This window comes from Schistocerca americana, chromosome 3 (genome assembly GCF_021461395.2).
Source record: "Schistocerca americana isolate TAMUIC-IGC-003095 chromosome 3, iqSchAmer2.1, whole genome shotgun sequence".
Classification (NCBI taxonomy): domain Eukaryota; kingdom Metazoa; phylum Arthropoda; class Insecta; order Orthoptera; family Acrididae; genus Schistocerca; species Schistocerca americana.
Window position 1 is genome coordinate 923,432,196 of NC_060121.1, and position 17,372 is coordinate 923,449,567.

The following is a 17,372-nucleotide window of genomic DNA, read 5'->3' on the forward strand; positions in this document are numbered from 1 at the left end:
ACGAAAGGGGAACAGAGGTTGAGAAGGTAGTGAGACAGGCTTATAGTCTATCCCCGATGTTATTCAACCTGTATATTGAGCAAGCAGTCAAGGAAACAAAAGAAACATTTGGAGTAGTAATTAAAGGCCAGGCAGACGAAACTGAAACTTTGAGATTTGCCGATGACATTGTAATTCTGTCAGAGACAGCAAAGGACTTGGAAGAGCAGTTGAACGGAATGGACAGTATCTTGAAAAGAGGATATAATGTGAACATCAACAAAATCAAAACAAGGATAATGGAATGTAGTCGAATTAAATGAGGTGCTGCCGAAATGAGACACTTAAAGTAGTAGATGGGTTTTGCTTTTTGGGAAGCAAAATAACTGATGAAGGTCGAAGTAGGGACGATATAAATGTAGAGTGGCAATGGCAAGGAAAGCGTTCCTGAAGAAGAGAAATTTGTTAACACCACGTATAGATTTAAAAGTATAGAAGTGTTTTCAGAAACCATTTGTGTGGACTGTAGCCATGTATGGAAGTGAAACATGGACGATAAATAGTTTGGACAAGAAGAGAATAGAAGCTTTTGAAATGTGGTGCTACAGGAGAATGCTGAAGATGGGATAGGTAGATTACGCAACTCATGAGGTGGTACTGAACATAATTGGGGGAGGAGAGAAATTTGTGGTATAACTTGACTAGAAGAAGGGATCGGTTGGTAGGTCACATTCTGAGACATCAAGGGACCACCAATTTTGTACTGTAGGGAAGTCTGGGAGGTAAAAATGCCAAAGGGAGACCAAGAGATGAATACATTAAGCAAATACAGTAGGATGTAGGTTGCAGCAGTTACTCTGAGATGAAGAGGCTTTCACAGGATAGAGTAGCATGGAGAGCTGCATCAAACCAGTCTCTGGACTGAGGACCACAACAACAGCAGATGAGGATTTGTGATACAGATTTTGGTTTCTTTTCTGTGGCATTGGAAGGCCCCTTAGAAGCGCACTTTAACAACGTAATATGTGCGGTCCTTGATCAAATAATAGCAAGATAACAGAGCCTTAAATCACTCAAGACACTCGCTACATAACGATGTTGAATAAAGAACAGAACTTGTTGAAATTCCCCGGACTTATCGCAGTACAGACACGGCATATAAGCCATTTCATTACCTCCGGATTCGTCGGTGTTTGCCTTTAGCCCTCACGTTTTAAATAGAGCGCTCAAAGACCTGTATGTTTGGGGGGCAGGCAGGTTATTTTGAATACTGAACGACCAGTTCAACGATTCCCACATGTTCTGCAACGATGATCTGTAATTTTTTGTGCAGAAGGGGTGAGACATACGTCATGTCCATATCACATTAACTGTCTTATGACCAGGGCGATCTCTCCCAAAAAAAAAAAAATGCTACAGCAGATCGGTTAGGAACGGAAGATAGTTTTCGATATTGAGGGACCAATGATGGTATTCTTGAAACGCGGACACCACACATTGACAGACCGTTTGTTACCCACTTCTATCAACCACAGTGGGTTTTCACGGACGGGCACTGCATACTGCAGAAATTGCTTTGCTCATGGTTTGTAAACGATGCTTCATCTGTTAGCAACACCTTGCATAGGAGGGTCGCATTACTTTGGAGTTTTCGTAGACATCATTCACAGAACTGCAACCGATTTTGAAAGTTACTGCCATGAAAGTGTTGTAGGAGCCAGTTGTGGAAAAGATGAAATGCGTTGGATATGCGGTATTCGCGGAACACCCGCAGCCTGCCTCTAACTGACATGTTCATTTTGTGTTACTGTTGTTAAAACGTTTGCTATATTTCTCGCATCAGCTGCTGCTTTTGCTTGGTTTTTTTTATTCTTCACACTACCAGTTTCTTGCATTTTTATATAATGTTTGCAAAAGAAAGCGAAAGTTAGCACTTTCACGATAGCTTTCGGTGTACAACTGCACTACTGCTCTAACAGTTTGGCAACATTCACCGTAAATGAACACACAACAGCTTTTTCTACTGTCGTACACATTGCGAATACAGTAGTTGCACGAGCAATTGAAGGGTACAGGGGAATGGTGAAAACATCATAGCCTTTATGCAGTGCATTTTAAATTAGAGTAATTTTTCAACCTTAAGAGAGTTTATTGTTTTAAATGTTGGTCATCTTGGGTTTTCAAAATTGGTTACACACCTATGCTTAGCTGCGGCTTATATTTTTACTGATAGCAAACTTCATTGTTGTTCAATGAACTCTATTGCACTGGAATGCAGACAGGCAGTTTACATTTCGAGATGGAATTAACCGATAGACGGGGTGGGTGTCTATCGGTTCCCCTTGGTGCCATATATCGCAAACATATACATGGAACACTTCGAAAAAATGGCTCTCGAAACGGTGCGCCTGAAACCGAAGGTATTTTACCACTACGTGGACGACATGTTCGTGATTTGGCCACATGGCTAAGAAAATCTACAAGAATTCCTTAACCATCTCCAAACAGTTTAAAATTCACCATGAAGGTGGAAGAAAACGGATGCCTGCCTTTTCTCGACATCATGATAAAGAAGAAGACTGACAGCACGTTAGGTTATTCTGTTTATAAGAAGAAGACACTAACCGACCTGTACCTCAACGCTAGTAGTTGCCACCATGTAGCACAGCGCAAATCCGTGTTCACCACCTTGGTGCGCAGAGCACGAGACATGCGACAAGGAGAGTCTACCTGCCGAACTGCAGCACTTGAGAAAATCTTTCACGAGAACAGCTTTTCTGAGACGAAGATAAGACGCGGTTTCCAACCGAGCAAGAAGAGGAGTGAAGACGTACATGAAAAGGACACAAAGCGCTTGAAGTTCTTTCCGTATGCTGGCTGCCCTTGGCAAAGATCATCAGGATGTTAAAGAAGAGCAACATTAAAACCATCTGCCGCTCATCGGCCAAAATCAGTAATATGCTGGGCTCAGTGAAGTATAAACCGCCGAACTGCTGCACTTAAACCTTTCGCCAGAACGGCTTTTCTGAGACGAAGATAAGACGCGCTTTCCAACCGAGCAAGAAGGCCCTCTGCTGTTACTGATTTACATAAATGATCTAGGTGACAATCTGTTCAGCCCCCTTAGATTGTTTGCAGATGGCGCTGTAATTTACCGTCTAATAAAATCGTCAGACGATCAATTTCAACGACAAAATGATCTAGAGAGAACTTCTGCAGGGTGCGAGAGGCAGCAATTGACACTAAACAAAGAAAAGTGGGAGGTCATCCACATGGGTACTAAAAGAAATCCGATAAATTTTAGGTATACGATAAATCGCACTAATCTAAGGGCTCTCAATTCGACTAAATACCTAGGAATTACAATTACGAGCAAGTTAAATAGGAAAGAGCAAATAGATAATATTCTGGGGAAGGCGAAAAAAAACTGCACTTTGTTGGCAGAACACTTATAAGGTGCGACAAACCCTCTAAAGAGACAGCCTACATTACACTTGACCGTCCTCTGCTGGAATATTGCTGCGCAGTGTGGGGTCCTTACCAGGTAGGATTGACAGAGGGCATCGAAAAAGTGCAAAGAAGGGCAGCTCGTTTCGTGTTATCGCGCAATAGGGGTGAGAGTGTCACTGATATGACACGCGAGGTGGTGTGGCAGTCACTGAAACAGAGGCTGTCTTCTTTGCAGCGAGATCTATTTACGAAATTTCAATCACCAACTTTCTCTTCCGAATGCGAAAATATTTTGTTGGCATCCACCTACGAAAGGAGAAATGAATATCATAATAAAATAAGAGAAATCAGAGTTCGAACGGAAAGATTTAGGTGTTCCTTTTTCCCACGCGCCAACGGCCTTTCCGCAGTGGTAACATCGGTTCCCGTCAGATCACCAAAGGTAAACGCTGTCGGGCTGGGCTAGCACTTGGATGGGTGACCATCCGGTTTGCCGAGCACTGTTGGCAAGCGGGGTGCACTCAGCCCTTGTGAGGCAAACTGAGGAGCTACTTGCTTGAGAAGTAGCGGCTCCGTTCTCGGAAACTGACATACGGCCGGGAGAGCGGTGTGCTGACCACATGCCCCTCCATACCCGCATCCAGTGACGCCTGTGGGCTGAGGATGACACGGCGGCCGGTCGGTTACGTTGGGCCTTCATGGCCTGTTCGGGAGGAGTAGTAGTAGTTTTTCCCATGCGCCATTCGAGAACTGAATGGTACAGAAGTAGTATGAAAATGGTTCGATGAACCCTCTGTCAGGCACTTACGAGTGAATTGTAGAGCAACCATGTAGATGTAGATGTAGATGTAGATGAAAATACAGACACCTGGAGTCTACAGCATCAGATGCGAGTGTGGCAAACAGTACATCGGCCAGACGCAGCGACCTATCTCCCAGCGCTGCTCAGAACACGTAAGGAGCGTTCACCTCGTACCAAACGGACAAATCTGCAGTGGCGGAACACAGTCTCAAGGAAAACCATATGTTTGGTTTCGAACAAACGAAGCTGATGTGCACGGCGAAAGGGTTCTGGGATTCGATCTTTAAAGAGGCTGTGGAGATAAAAGACCATGATAACGTTGTCAACCGAGATAGCGGTTACCAACTTAGCAGCGCAGGGGATGCAGCGATTGCAAAAATACTACAAGAACGCTCCAATGCGAAACCAGCGAAGGCAGCAGACGGAATGGACAGGCGTCACCTGGAGGCGACGCCCGCACCCTCCAGCACGCAGGGAGCCCCCACGACCACCGGCCACGACTCTGCCTCCCCCTCCCCCCCCCCCCCACATGAAGCAGCGACACCCCCTCCGGAGGTGTGCGATTGGCGCTACCGACGCAAACGAGGCAGAGGAACCTGCGGTCCATCGGCTATAAGGAACCGGACAGGACACGAACCTGACACTCCGCCTGAAGATGATAAGTAGGAAACGTGTTGAAACGTTACCGCAGAAGGCGCCTTGATTCGGCTCATAACCCGAGAAGACTTCATCATCGACATTCACCGAGAAAGTTATGAAAATGTTACAGCTATTTATCAGACTAGAGAAAACAAAACACGTAAACATGCTACACTTCATGATGCGAGTAAACGCATAAAAGCAATGTGTCAAATTCTTGGTGAAGACTGAAAATGTAGAAAACAGTGTTTTCCGAAAATTTCAAAACATGTATGTGATGTATTAACCCAAGAGTTCAATTTACTTGAAAATAAGAATGTACCGAGTGTTCAGTTGTGTTCACTAATTTCAGTTTTGCCAGTGAAATGAAGAACATGGAAAGCAGGAGATGGGAACCTCACAAGGGAACCTCCCCATCGCACCCACCTCAGATTTAGTTATAAGTTGGCACAGTGGATAGGCCTTGAAAAACTGAACACAGATCAATCGAGAAAACAGGAAGAAGTTGTGTGGAACTATGAAAAAATAAGCAAAATATACAAACTGAGTAGTCCATGTGCAACATAGGCACAAGGATAGTGTGAGCTCAGGAGCGTCGTGGTCCCGTGGTTAGCGTGAGCAGCTGCGGAACGAGAGGTCCTTGGTTCAAGTCTTCCCTGAGGGGGGTGCAATGGGGAGGTTCCCTTGTCAGATACCAGTCTTACTTCCGCAAGCTGAGTGTACAGAGGGACGGAAAAGTTATTGAATTTCAGTTTGTTACAGAGCCCTTTTATGAGCGTGCATGGTATAGCGAACCTGAATATGTTGACAATCAAGAAATCTGTTTCTTCTACTGGCCATGCGTCTACTGACTGGCGAGTTACTCATTCCACTAGACCCATGGAAAGGTCAACAGACACTGCTGAGAAGATCATGAAACACTTTAGTTCCTTCAAGTGCGTTCTCCTCACTACAGTCTCCATGATAAATCTAAAACTTTATCTGCATGAAGAATTAAACATTAAAACATTGATAACGAAAGAGAAATTCCAACATCAACTGCAATCAAGCACTGAAATAAATCCAATGGCGACAAATGAAAATTTACACAGAACCAGGACTTCTCAATTTTCGCGAATGGTCGCCTTAATCACTTCGGATAACCGAGCACACTTTGCGGCGGTGCGGTTCTTTCCGTCCTTTTACGACGAACCTGGACCTACCTGTGAACATTGTCTCAGCAGATCATCAGTAGGAAAGCCGAGTGAAACCTACTGTACTTCGACGTGAAGCAGGCTGCAATTTACGTCACTAATCTACGTTTCGGGAGAAAATTTTCACACAAATGAAAGGTTGGAAATTTTGTCCTCAATTAATGTATTCTGAAACTTACGTGAACAAGTATTACTGCCAATCCCGTGCTAGTCTTAACACAGTCACTCACAATCCTTTTCACTCACGTTAGCAAGTTTATGGTGTTGCATTTCCCGAAAACGTAATAGCTACAAAAACACTGATTGTTTTTGATTGAGAATGCTCGCCAAATATTAAGTATGTCGGTACCTAATGCAGTCACAGTTTTTAGCCACCGACCTGCTCAATACGCGACGCGGAACATATGTCTTTTCTCGTCACACACATCGGAATAATTATGCCGTCACTTTACCACACTTTTGATGTATGTAACACTGCTAGATCCGGCAACTTATCATTTCCATCGGAACTACTACTACACACGTCCGACTGTTTCATGGCTAGGCTTCGACTCTTCTCTAGAATACTCTCAGTCTTTTCTACCAGCAGAGAAAGGCGCGCGAAGAATATTGCCTTACCATTGGTCAGTTTACTCAACAGCCAATAGCAAAACAACATTCTCCCGCGTCAGTCCGCGCTTTTCATCAATAACCAATCGCAAAATAGTAAACCTAACGACTACACTTTTTACCGACGTAATTATCTAATATGCTGAAATTTTGCTTATGCATAAAGTTGTTTACTATAATTATTTATACCTGTATTAACTTTCTCTTTACCATAAACTTACTTTACAAATCTGTTCTACAAAAATCCCCTTTGTCCATATCCATACCTCTTCGAAATGTTCCCACACTAAATGCTACTACATAACTCGTCAAACAATTATCTTCATATTAACCTTAAACCACACTCACGCATCATTCATACTGCTAAAACACATTTCTAACATTTTACATACACAAAAAGACAGAATAATTCTTTATGAAGATACTAGAACGGTTTATGAAAAATATTCTATTTCTTTAGTACACTCTAGTGGGCACAATCGAAACTAAAATCACAGTCCCCATATCAAATATTGTCCTCTATCGGCTGATACATAAACTACGTGCGCTTCCAGTCTCGCGTCACCATCTGTCACTATCCAGCTCTGAGACACATCTCCCACTTAACCGCCTCCAAGGCAGGATCGTTATACGGCGCTACGCCTCAACTTCCATTCTAACCCAGATTCTCATACGCCGCACATTACATACATAGCGAAACCTGTCCGATAATCTCATTGGTCGCAGCCTCAACTGACTCCCGCACGGCGTCGTAGGAAGCGTGCATCTGCACTGTGCGAAAAGGACCCAGTATGAAGCTCGAATTTCTATGATTTTTATCGTTGTTGTTAATCCGCGTAGTGTATATGGAGGGAAGTACGTGTAATACCTTTCTGGACTCTTCTCGGATGTGTTTCTCGCAGTTTAAACAAGAAGTCCCACCACGATAGCAGCCACACTTCGGAGCGTCTATTACTGCAGTTTAAAAAGCATCTGCGTAACGCTCTAACACTGACGGCGCGAACCCTTCATGAAGACGAGCTCTTCTAAGATTGATCTTCTCTATCTCATCTGTAAACACTACTTAGTAAAGGTCAGAGACTGACAACCACTACCCAAGAACTGGTTTCGAAAGCTATCACTTTCATGGTGTAGGCTGTACGTCCTTCAGATTCTCTCAATGAATGTTAGTCTGACCGCTGACTTCCCTCAAAGCTTTATTTCATTGTTCCATTTGGCGTCGTTCCGGACGCAAGCTCCCAGATCATACTGATCACCTACCGTGCGAGTGAAAAAAAAATTGAACTATACGGCATAAAATTGAATAACTTGCGATAGCATATATTTCGGTAATTGGAAAGGAACAGCTGGATCCACATCCCGAAACAAAACAAACGCACTAAGTGTAACGTTGGTGATGATTTTATTTGACATCGCCGCCACAACCGCGAATCTGCACCCGTTATCGCCCTCATTGGCGTACAAATTTTTGATAAACACGTCGCCTGCGCTTGCTCCTTCTATCGGAAGTACTTACTGCGCGAGTCAAGTTTATCTATACAAACTGAAACACTGGTGAAATTTCAAACAGTCTAATTAGTTCTCCACGGGTAACAAAAAATTAAAGTTATTCCCAAGTTTTTCCACGTTTTCCTATTCTCCGACATCGCACAGAACTAAGAACCATCGTATTTTGAACTCTTATTGTTCTTCACTGCGTCTTGTTGGAGACATGCTTTGAGTGGCCACTCACCTGCGCTATTTGGTCGAACCGCCCGAACAGCTCGTTGAGAGTCTTGACCAGGTCCGAAGCGCTCAGCTGTTCGGACAGCGGAGTGAAGTTGACGATGTCTGCGTACAGGATGCTGAAACAACAGTAAGGGCACATTATTGCAATAAATTTTGTGAGAGGATACATTGAATCAAACAAGCGTATGGTACGTGATCGATGTACACTAATGCTCATAAATCAAGGATAATGCTGATACATGGTGGAACAACGCTCTGGTGAGCGGTCTGCAGGTTTAAATCGCCTCGGGGTATGACCATGCGGTGCATTTGACCTGCGGTCGTCGCACGGTGGCGCTGGCAGCAGTCCACATAGGCAGAGGTGTGTTGATGCATGTCAGAGTACAGTGCAGCGTGTAAGTGTGCAGACGTTTTCAGACGCGCTAATGGTGACTGTGTGTTGAAAATGGCTCAAAGAACACGTATTGATGACGTTGTGAGGGGTAAAATACTAGGGCGACTGGAGGGTGGTCAAACACAGCAGGTCGCAGCACGTGCCCTCCGCGTGCCACAAAGTGTGATCTCAGTATTATGGCAACGATTCCAGCAGCCAGGAAACGTGTCCAGGCGCTACAGTACGGGTCGTCCACAGTGTACAACAGCACAAGAAGACCAATATCTCACCATCAGTGCCCGCAGACGGCCACGGAGTACTAAAGGTAGCCTTGCTCAGGACCTTACCGCAGCCACTGCAACAGTTGTCTCCAGACACACAGTCTACAGACGACTGAACAGACATGGTTTATTCGTCCGGAGACCTGCAAGGAGCATTCCACTGATCCCTGGTCACAGGAGAGCCCGTAAAGCCTGGTGTCAAGAACACAGTATATGGTCATTGGAACAGTGGTGCCAGGTTATGTTCACAAACGAGTCCAACTATAGTCTGAACAGTGATTCTCGCCGGGATTTCATCTGCTGTGAACCAGGAACCAGATACCAATCCCTTAATGTTCTTGAAAGGGACCTATATGGAGGTCGTGGTTTGATGGAGTGGGGTGGGATTATGATTTGTGCACGTACACCCCTGCATGTCTTTGATAGAAGAACTGTAACAGGTCACGTGTATCGGGACGTCGTTTTGCACCAGTATGTCTGACTTTTCAGGGGTGCAGTGGGTCCCACCTTCCTCCTGATTGATGATAACGCACGGCCCCGTCGAGCCTCCATCGTGGAGGAGAACCTTGAAACAGAAGATATCAGCCGAATGGAGTAGCCTGCCTGTTCCACAGACCTAAACCCCATGGAGCACGTCTGGGATGCTCTTGGTCGACGTATCGCTGCACGTCTTTAAACCTCTACAACACTTCAGGATCTTAGACACGCACTGGTGCAAGAATTGGAGGCTATACCGCAGCAGCTGCTCGATCACCTGATCCAGAGTATGGCAAACCGTTGTGCGGCCTGTGTACCTGTGCATGGTGATCATATCCCATATTGATGTCGGGGTACATGCGCAAGAAACAGTGGCGTTTTGTAGCAGATGTGTTTCGGGACGGTTTTCACAACTCATCACCAATACCGTGGCCTTACAGATCTGTGTCGTGTGTGTTCCCTATGTGCCTATGCTATTAGCGACAGTTTTGGGTAGTGCCACGTTGCGTGGCACTACATTCTGCAATTATCCTTAATTTATGAGCATGAGTGTATAAAACTTTCCGACTCCCGCCTACATTGTATGATCAAGCGTATGGTAATTCACGATGCTCCCCTTTGTAAATTAACGAAGGAAAGCTACACCAAAAAATAATTTTTGTAGAGTAATGAACTTTGCGGAATACATTTGTCTATCTAACATATTTAAGTGATTAACACTGCTAGATCACAAGATAATGTAAGCGCGAGATAAGCACTTGCAAACATGAAATGCTGGTATATTAATAACCGGTGCAACCACCACAACGTTGAATGCAAGCATGCAAACGAGCATGCATTGTGTTGTACAGGCGCCGGATGTTAGTTTGTGGGATGAGTCCCATGCCTGTTGCACTTGGTTGGTCAATACAGGGACGGTTAACTCTGTTTGTGAGTGTCGCTGGGACTGACGTCAAATGGTATCTCGTATGTGCTCGACTGAAGACAGATCTTGATCGAGCAGACCAAGGTAACATATCGGCACTCTGTACATGGTGCTGAGTTGCAACAACGATATGTGGACGAATGTTATCCTGTTGAAGAACATCCCTTGGAATGCTGTTTATGAATGGCAGCACAACAGGTCGAATCACGAGACTGACATACAAATATGAAGTCAGGGTGCGCGAGATAACCACGAGTGTCCCTGCTGTCATAAGAAATCGCATCCCAGACCATAACGTCAGGTGTAGGTCCAGTGTGTCTGGCACGCAGATAGACTGGTTGCAGGTCCTAAGCTAACCTTATTTTAACCAGCACGCGACCACACTGGCTCCGAGGCAGAACCAGCTTTCATCATAAAACACAACAGACCTGCACCTTGCCCTCCAATGATCTCTCACTTGATGCCACAGATGTTGCAGATGGCGGTGGTCTAGGTTCACTGGAAAGCACGCTACAGGCCATCTGGCTCGGAGCTGCCCTTGAGGTAACCGCTTTGTAACAGTTCGTTGTGTCACTGTGGCGCTAACATCTGCTCAAATTGCTGCTGCAGATGCAGTACGATGCGCGAGAGCCATACGCCGAACACGGTGGTCTTCCCTTCCGGTAGTGCCACGTGGCCGTCCGGAGCCTAGTCTTCTTGCAACCCTACATTCCCCCGACCACCGCTGCCAGCAGTCATGTACAGTGATTACATTCCGGCCATGTCTTCCTGCAAGATCACAGAAGGAACATCCACCTTCCCATATCTCTACTACACAATCTCTTACTCATTCAGTGAGGCTTTGATAATAGCGTCCCTGTCGTCTTAAAGGCCTTCTTGACTAACATCAACCCACCACGTCCAGTCTCAAAGGTAACTGACGCTTACAACCGTTACAGCGTGTAGTTACAGAAAAGATGATTTGCATCCTCATGGTGGAGCTACTAGTACCACTCGTATGCGACTGGTGGGACTTTTGAATGGACATCAGCTTTCAGTTGTAGAAACACACCACCCACTTTTCGTCTATGTCGCACGACTCGTTCTTGCTGCTGCGATTTTATTTCCGTCGGTGTATTTGCCCATCATATTGCGACCACCTAATTCATCAGACTCCACCATATACAAGTTTATGACTCACACGTGCATCACATTTGCTAACGGAAGAGTTTCCACCACTTGTACACTACTAGCCATTAAAATTGCTACACCAAGAAGAAATGAAGATGATAAACGGGTATTCATAGGACAAATATATTATACTAGAACTGACATGTGATTACAGTTTCACGCAATTTGGCTGCATAGATCCTGAGAAATCAGTACCCAGAACGTCCACCTCTGGCCGTCATAACCATCTTGATACGCCTGGTCATTGAGTCAAACAGAGCTTGGATGGCGTGTACAGGTACAGCTGCCCATGCAGTTTCAACACGATGCCACAGTTCATCAAGAGTAGTGACTGGCGTATTGAGACGAGCCAGTTGCTCGCCCACCATTGACCAGACGTTTTCAATTGGCGAGAGATCTGGAGAATGTGCTGGCCATGCAGCAGTCCAACATTTTCTGTATCCAGAAAGGCCTGTAGAGGACCTGCAACATGCGGTCGTGCATTATCCTGCTGAAATGTAGGTTTTCGCAGGGATCGAATGAAAGGCAGAGCCACGGATCGTAACACATCTGAAATGTAACGTCCACTGTTGAAAGTGCCGTCAATTCGAACAAGAGGTGACCGAGACGTGTAACAAATGGCACCCCACACCATCACGCCGGGTGATACGCCAGTATGGCGATGACGAATACACGCTTCTAATGTGCGTTCACCGCGATGTTGCCAAACACGGATGCGACCATCATGATGCTTTAAACAGAACCTGGATTCATCCGAAAAAATGACGTTTTGCCATTCGTGCACCCAGGTTCGTCGTTGAGTACACCATCGCAGGCGCTCCTGTCTGTGTTGCAGCGTCAAGGGTAACCGCAGCCATGGTCTCCGATCTGATAGTCCATGCTGCTGCAATCGTCATCGAACTGTTCGTGCAGATGGTTGTTGCCTTGCAAACGTCTCCATCTGTTGACTCGGGGATCGAGACGTGGCTGCACGATCCGATACAGCCATGCGGATAAGATGCCTGTCATCTCGACTGCTAGGGATACGAGGCCGTTGGGATCCAGCACGGCGTTCCGTATTACCCTCCTGAACCCACCGATTCCATATTCTGCTAACAGTCATTGGATCTCGACCAACGCGAGCAGCAATGTCCCGATACGATAAACCCACAATCCGAACTTTACCGAAGTCGGAAACGTGTTGTTACGCATTTCTCCTCCGTACACGAGGCATCACAACAACGTTTCACAAGGCAACACCGGTCAATTGCTGCTTGTGTATGAGAAATCGGTTGGAAACTTTCCTCACGTCAGCACGTTGTAGGTGGCGCCACCGGCGCCAACCTTGTGTGAATGCTTTGAAAAGCTAATCATTTGCATATCACAGCATTTTCTTCCTGTCGGTTAAATTTCGCGTCTGTAGCACGTCATTTTCGTGGTGTAGCAATTTTAATGGCCAGTAGTGTAAATACGCGGGTTGTCCAGAAAGTAAATTCCGATCGGTCGCGAAATGGACACCACAGTGAAAACCGGACGAGGCTTTTCACAGACGTTTTGGGCAGTATACCCGTCGATCGCATCAAGACGCTCTTTTCAGCTGTGAGCGCACTGTGAGGGAGTAAAGGTGCCTGCAACCACGATGTCTCCCGCCAAGTAGGAAGGCCTGCTGAGAGGCTTCGCCTTAATGAATGCAGCCCACCTAACACAACTGCCACGCATTTCCTTCTTCATGGCAATTATCAGCAGCACTCTGCAGGGGCAGTGAAGACGCTTCCATGGGAAGTGTTCGATCACCAACAACACAGTCCTAATTGGCTCGTTCTGAGTATCATCTCTGTTCACATGAAATGCTGGATAATAAGACAACATTTGGGCAGAGGCTACGCACTACAGACCAGCGTTGGTAATTATCGGAGAGCCTTCTATGACGATGGTGTTGGAAACATGGTATAACGCTCCTATAAATACCTAAGTCGGAGCGGCGACTATGTAGAGATGTATCTGGAAAGTGTAGATAACTCCTTTAAATAAAATGTTTCTGATTTTCACTGTGGTTTCCATTTAGCGACCTATCGGAACTTACTTTCTGGACAACCCTCGTATTATACCAATATACGGAAAGCTATCCAGTACACAGTCTAAGGCATATAGAACGCTTTACAACTAAAAAAATGAAAATACATAGTGATTAACCTGCACTAGTTCTGTACTCAATGAACAAGTACTCGGCTAAATGCTGCCCACTATTGACTGACCTGCGTTCAAGAATAACCTGCTGTACACGAGGCCAATGACGTAAAGGACAACAGAGTTAATTTCCAGAGCTAATCAGAAATGCGACAACGGAATTCAATACTTATTACACACGCAACAGCGAAAATTACAGACGCTAATACCATTTCTCAAAATTCAGCCTTTTTGTTCGATAATAGTGCAATTATTTACGCAACGGTACAATTAAGAGCAATTCGCTAACAGTCATATTATGAATTGTGAAGCATTTTGCAACTGAACAGGAATTACGAGAAAATTGCCGCTGAATCGCTTCGCCCAAGAACTGTTTCGTCTAATGTCGTCATTTGCTCCTTGTTCCATTGACGTTGTAGCAGATCGGTTAATATGTATCGGAAAATAAAATGGACAAATTGTTATTGCATCGGAAAACTCGACAAGTGATAGACATATACTTATCGCTAACATATTCAGAATGTGAAATAATTTCGTTCCATTACCACAATTAAAACGCAAAACAATATTTCTCTTCAAGTGCCCGTGTGATTGACTCTCTGAAAACGAATAAGGACAAAGAAAAATATTTTATACGAAGTTGAATTATTTATTAAAGCTAGGACTAATCTAAGTAAAAATGCAATGACCATCCACTCATCACCTTAAATGCAAAAACATAATACTTCTATCGAAGAACATACCAACTAAACTTTAAAAACACCTGTACCAGTCCCTTTCCTCTTCCATTCACGTTAGATGTGTAGTCAGAATAACTGTAGACCTATGTAAGCTGTAATTCCCTTGATTTTCCCGTCACTGTCATTTAAAGAAGTGTGTGTGGGAGGAATTTATATATAGCCTAACACTTACTGGAACGTACGCTCTCTCAAGTTCAACAGAAAACCACTCTGTAACGCACAAAGCTTCTCTTCTAGTCTTAATTTTATAGATTAATTTTTATTTTTTTCTGTGTGTGAATTACATTTCCTTCAGACTTTTTCAAAGAATTTCAGCATGGTATCTGCTTTTCCAGCAACTAATTCTGTGCAGTCGTAGTAGTAGAAGTAGGTATTTTCGGCGTAGTGAAGCAGCTTAAACCACTTAATAAAGGCAAGGTTTCCGGTCCAGATTCCATACCAGTCAGGTTCCTCTCACAGTATGCCGATACAGTAGCTCCATATCTAGCAATTATATACAACCGCTCGCTCATCCAAAGACCTGCACCTAAAGACTAGAAAGTTACACAGGTTACACCAATACCCAAGAAAGGAAAGAAAAGTAATCCGCCAAGTTACAGACCCGTGTCACTAACGTCGATTTCCAGTAGGGTTTTGGAACATATTCTGGGTTCGATGATAATTATGTCGAAGAAACCGATTTATTGACTAATAATCAGAAGGGATTCAGGAAAAATCGTTCTTGTGAATGCAACTAGATCTCTATACTCATGAAGTAATGAGCGCTGTCGACAGGAGTTGTCAAATGGATTCCGTATTTTTAGGTTTCCAAAAGGCTTTCTACAGCGTTACTCACAAGCGTCTTCTAATCAAATTGCGTGTGCCTATGCACCCAATGAAGCGTTATAGGCCCTCTGCTGTTTCTGATATATATAAACGTTTTAGGAGACAATCTGAGCAGATTGCTTAAGATGACGCTGTCATTTGGCGTCCTGTAAAGTCATCAGATGATGAAAACAAAGTGCAAAATGATTTAGACAAGGTAGCTATATAGGGCACAAAGGGGCAATTGACTCTAAATAATGAAAAGTGTGAAGTTATCCACATGAGTACTAAATCCGCTAAATTTCGATTACACGATAAATCATACAAATCTAAAGGCTGCAAAATTCTGCTAAATACTTAGGATTGCAATTATGAATGACTTCAGTTGGTACGGTCACATAGATAATGTGGTGGGTAAAGCAAACCAAAGACTACGATTTACTGGTAGAACATTTAGAAAATGCAACAGATCGATTAAAGAGGAAGTGCAACGGTCATGATGCATGAGCTCGGTTGACAGTCATTAAAACAAAGGCGTTTTTCGTTGCAGAATCTTCTCGTGAAATTTCAATCACCAACTTTCTCCTCCGAATGCGAAAATATTCTGTTGGCTCCCACCTACTTAGCGAGGAATGATTATCATGGCAATATAAGAGAAATCAAAGCTCGCACAGGAAGATTGCAGTACTTGTTTTTCCCGTTCTTGAAACCGGGAATAACCCTACCTTTTCCAATCCGCGATTTCTTGTGATTGATTTAGTGCCTACGTATATCGAAAGTTGTCTTTCATTCTTTCCATTTCATACTCTCCTACTTTCTTTATAATCTAAGATGCGTATCACAGAGTAATGTTTTCACGTAGTGAACTGAAAGATGTTCATGTGCACCAAATTATTTACAGTCCTGCAGCCACACACCCTGGTGGGCTTTGCAAGTATCAACCAAAAAAAATTTCAGAATTTCTTATGTTCCACAAGAGTCTAAAAAATAGGAATTTAAACGGTGCCATAGTCTAGCAGGTAAACTATTTGTTTTTAGTGCGTATTCATATTTTCGCGGCACAATGATTCTTCCATAAAATTTCTGGCGTGCTGCAGGATCAATTTCACGTCCAGCCATCCCCAGAGTGAGTCGGGTGACTGACGTTCCAGCAGTTGCTCCGTCGTTCTAAACCCGCGGACCGCTCCACTGCACATGTGGCCACAGATACAGTGACGCGGCCTGCGGGTTTGGAACGACGGAGCAATTGCTGGAGCGGCAGTCACCCGGCTCACTCTGGAGATGGCTGGACAGTATACAGCCGCAATATCAGATGATGTAGTGAAATTTATGCGGCTGCATCCCCGAAATTTTATGGAACTGTTGACTTTTATGCTGACGGTTGTGGGCTCCATTTCCATCGCTTACAATCAACTTTTTATATCTTTGTCGAAATGAATGTGATCATTATTTGTGTTCAATTAATTGACATAATTTTTCGTTCTATTCCTTTGCCGTCTCATTTTAATTGTCCTATCAACTATTTATTTGCTTCAATTTTTATTACCATTTATTCTTTCTTTAAATAATTGTCCATGTGTTCTGAGTTATATATAGTTACGTATCGCAATATTTAAACATTTCAAAATACCTACCGTCGGTTAAAAACCAAAAGACAATATAATCTATTTATACTGGCTGTGCAAAATGGCGTCAAAAGTGTATTTTTCGTCACAAGATGTACACTTTTTTGCATGGTAATCGTCTTATAAACATTAAAAACACAGATTCCCGCACCACGGACAAAATACGGCAGATGAAGATTCAAACAAAAGAAAATTTCACAAATAAAACTAAATTCAAAGCAAAATAATTATTGCAGTAATATGGACGCACGTATAACATGCTGAAAAGGAAGAAATTAAACCGAAGTCAGTTCTCGAAAATAATAAATAATCACACGAGCAAACATTTCAAATGATAAACAAGAATGAGAGGAAGAAAAGAGAGCAAACAAAAGATTTAAAAATATGATTAAAACTTTGCGGCAAAGATTA

At 43.9% G+C, this 17,372-nt stretch overlaps 1 protein-coding gene across 2 annotated transcripts in view; it reads right to left on the reverse strand.

The window, feature by feature from the left end:
• LOC124606332 (adenylate cyclase type 2) overlaps positions 1–17,372 on the reverse strand; it is a 338,520-nt gene that overhangs the window by 209,990 nt on the left and 111,158 nt on the right. For both annotated transcript variants that reach the window (XM_047138315.1, XM_047138314.1), the window contains exon 4: positions 8,405–8,516. In XM_047138315.1, the coding sequence (XP_046994271.1) occupies positions 8,405–8,516 (112 nt within the window). The remainder of the gene's footprint in view (positions 1–8,404; positions 8,517–17,372) is intronic.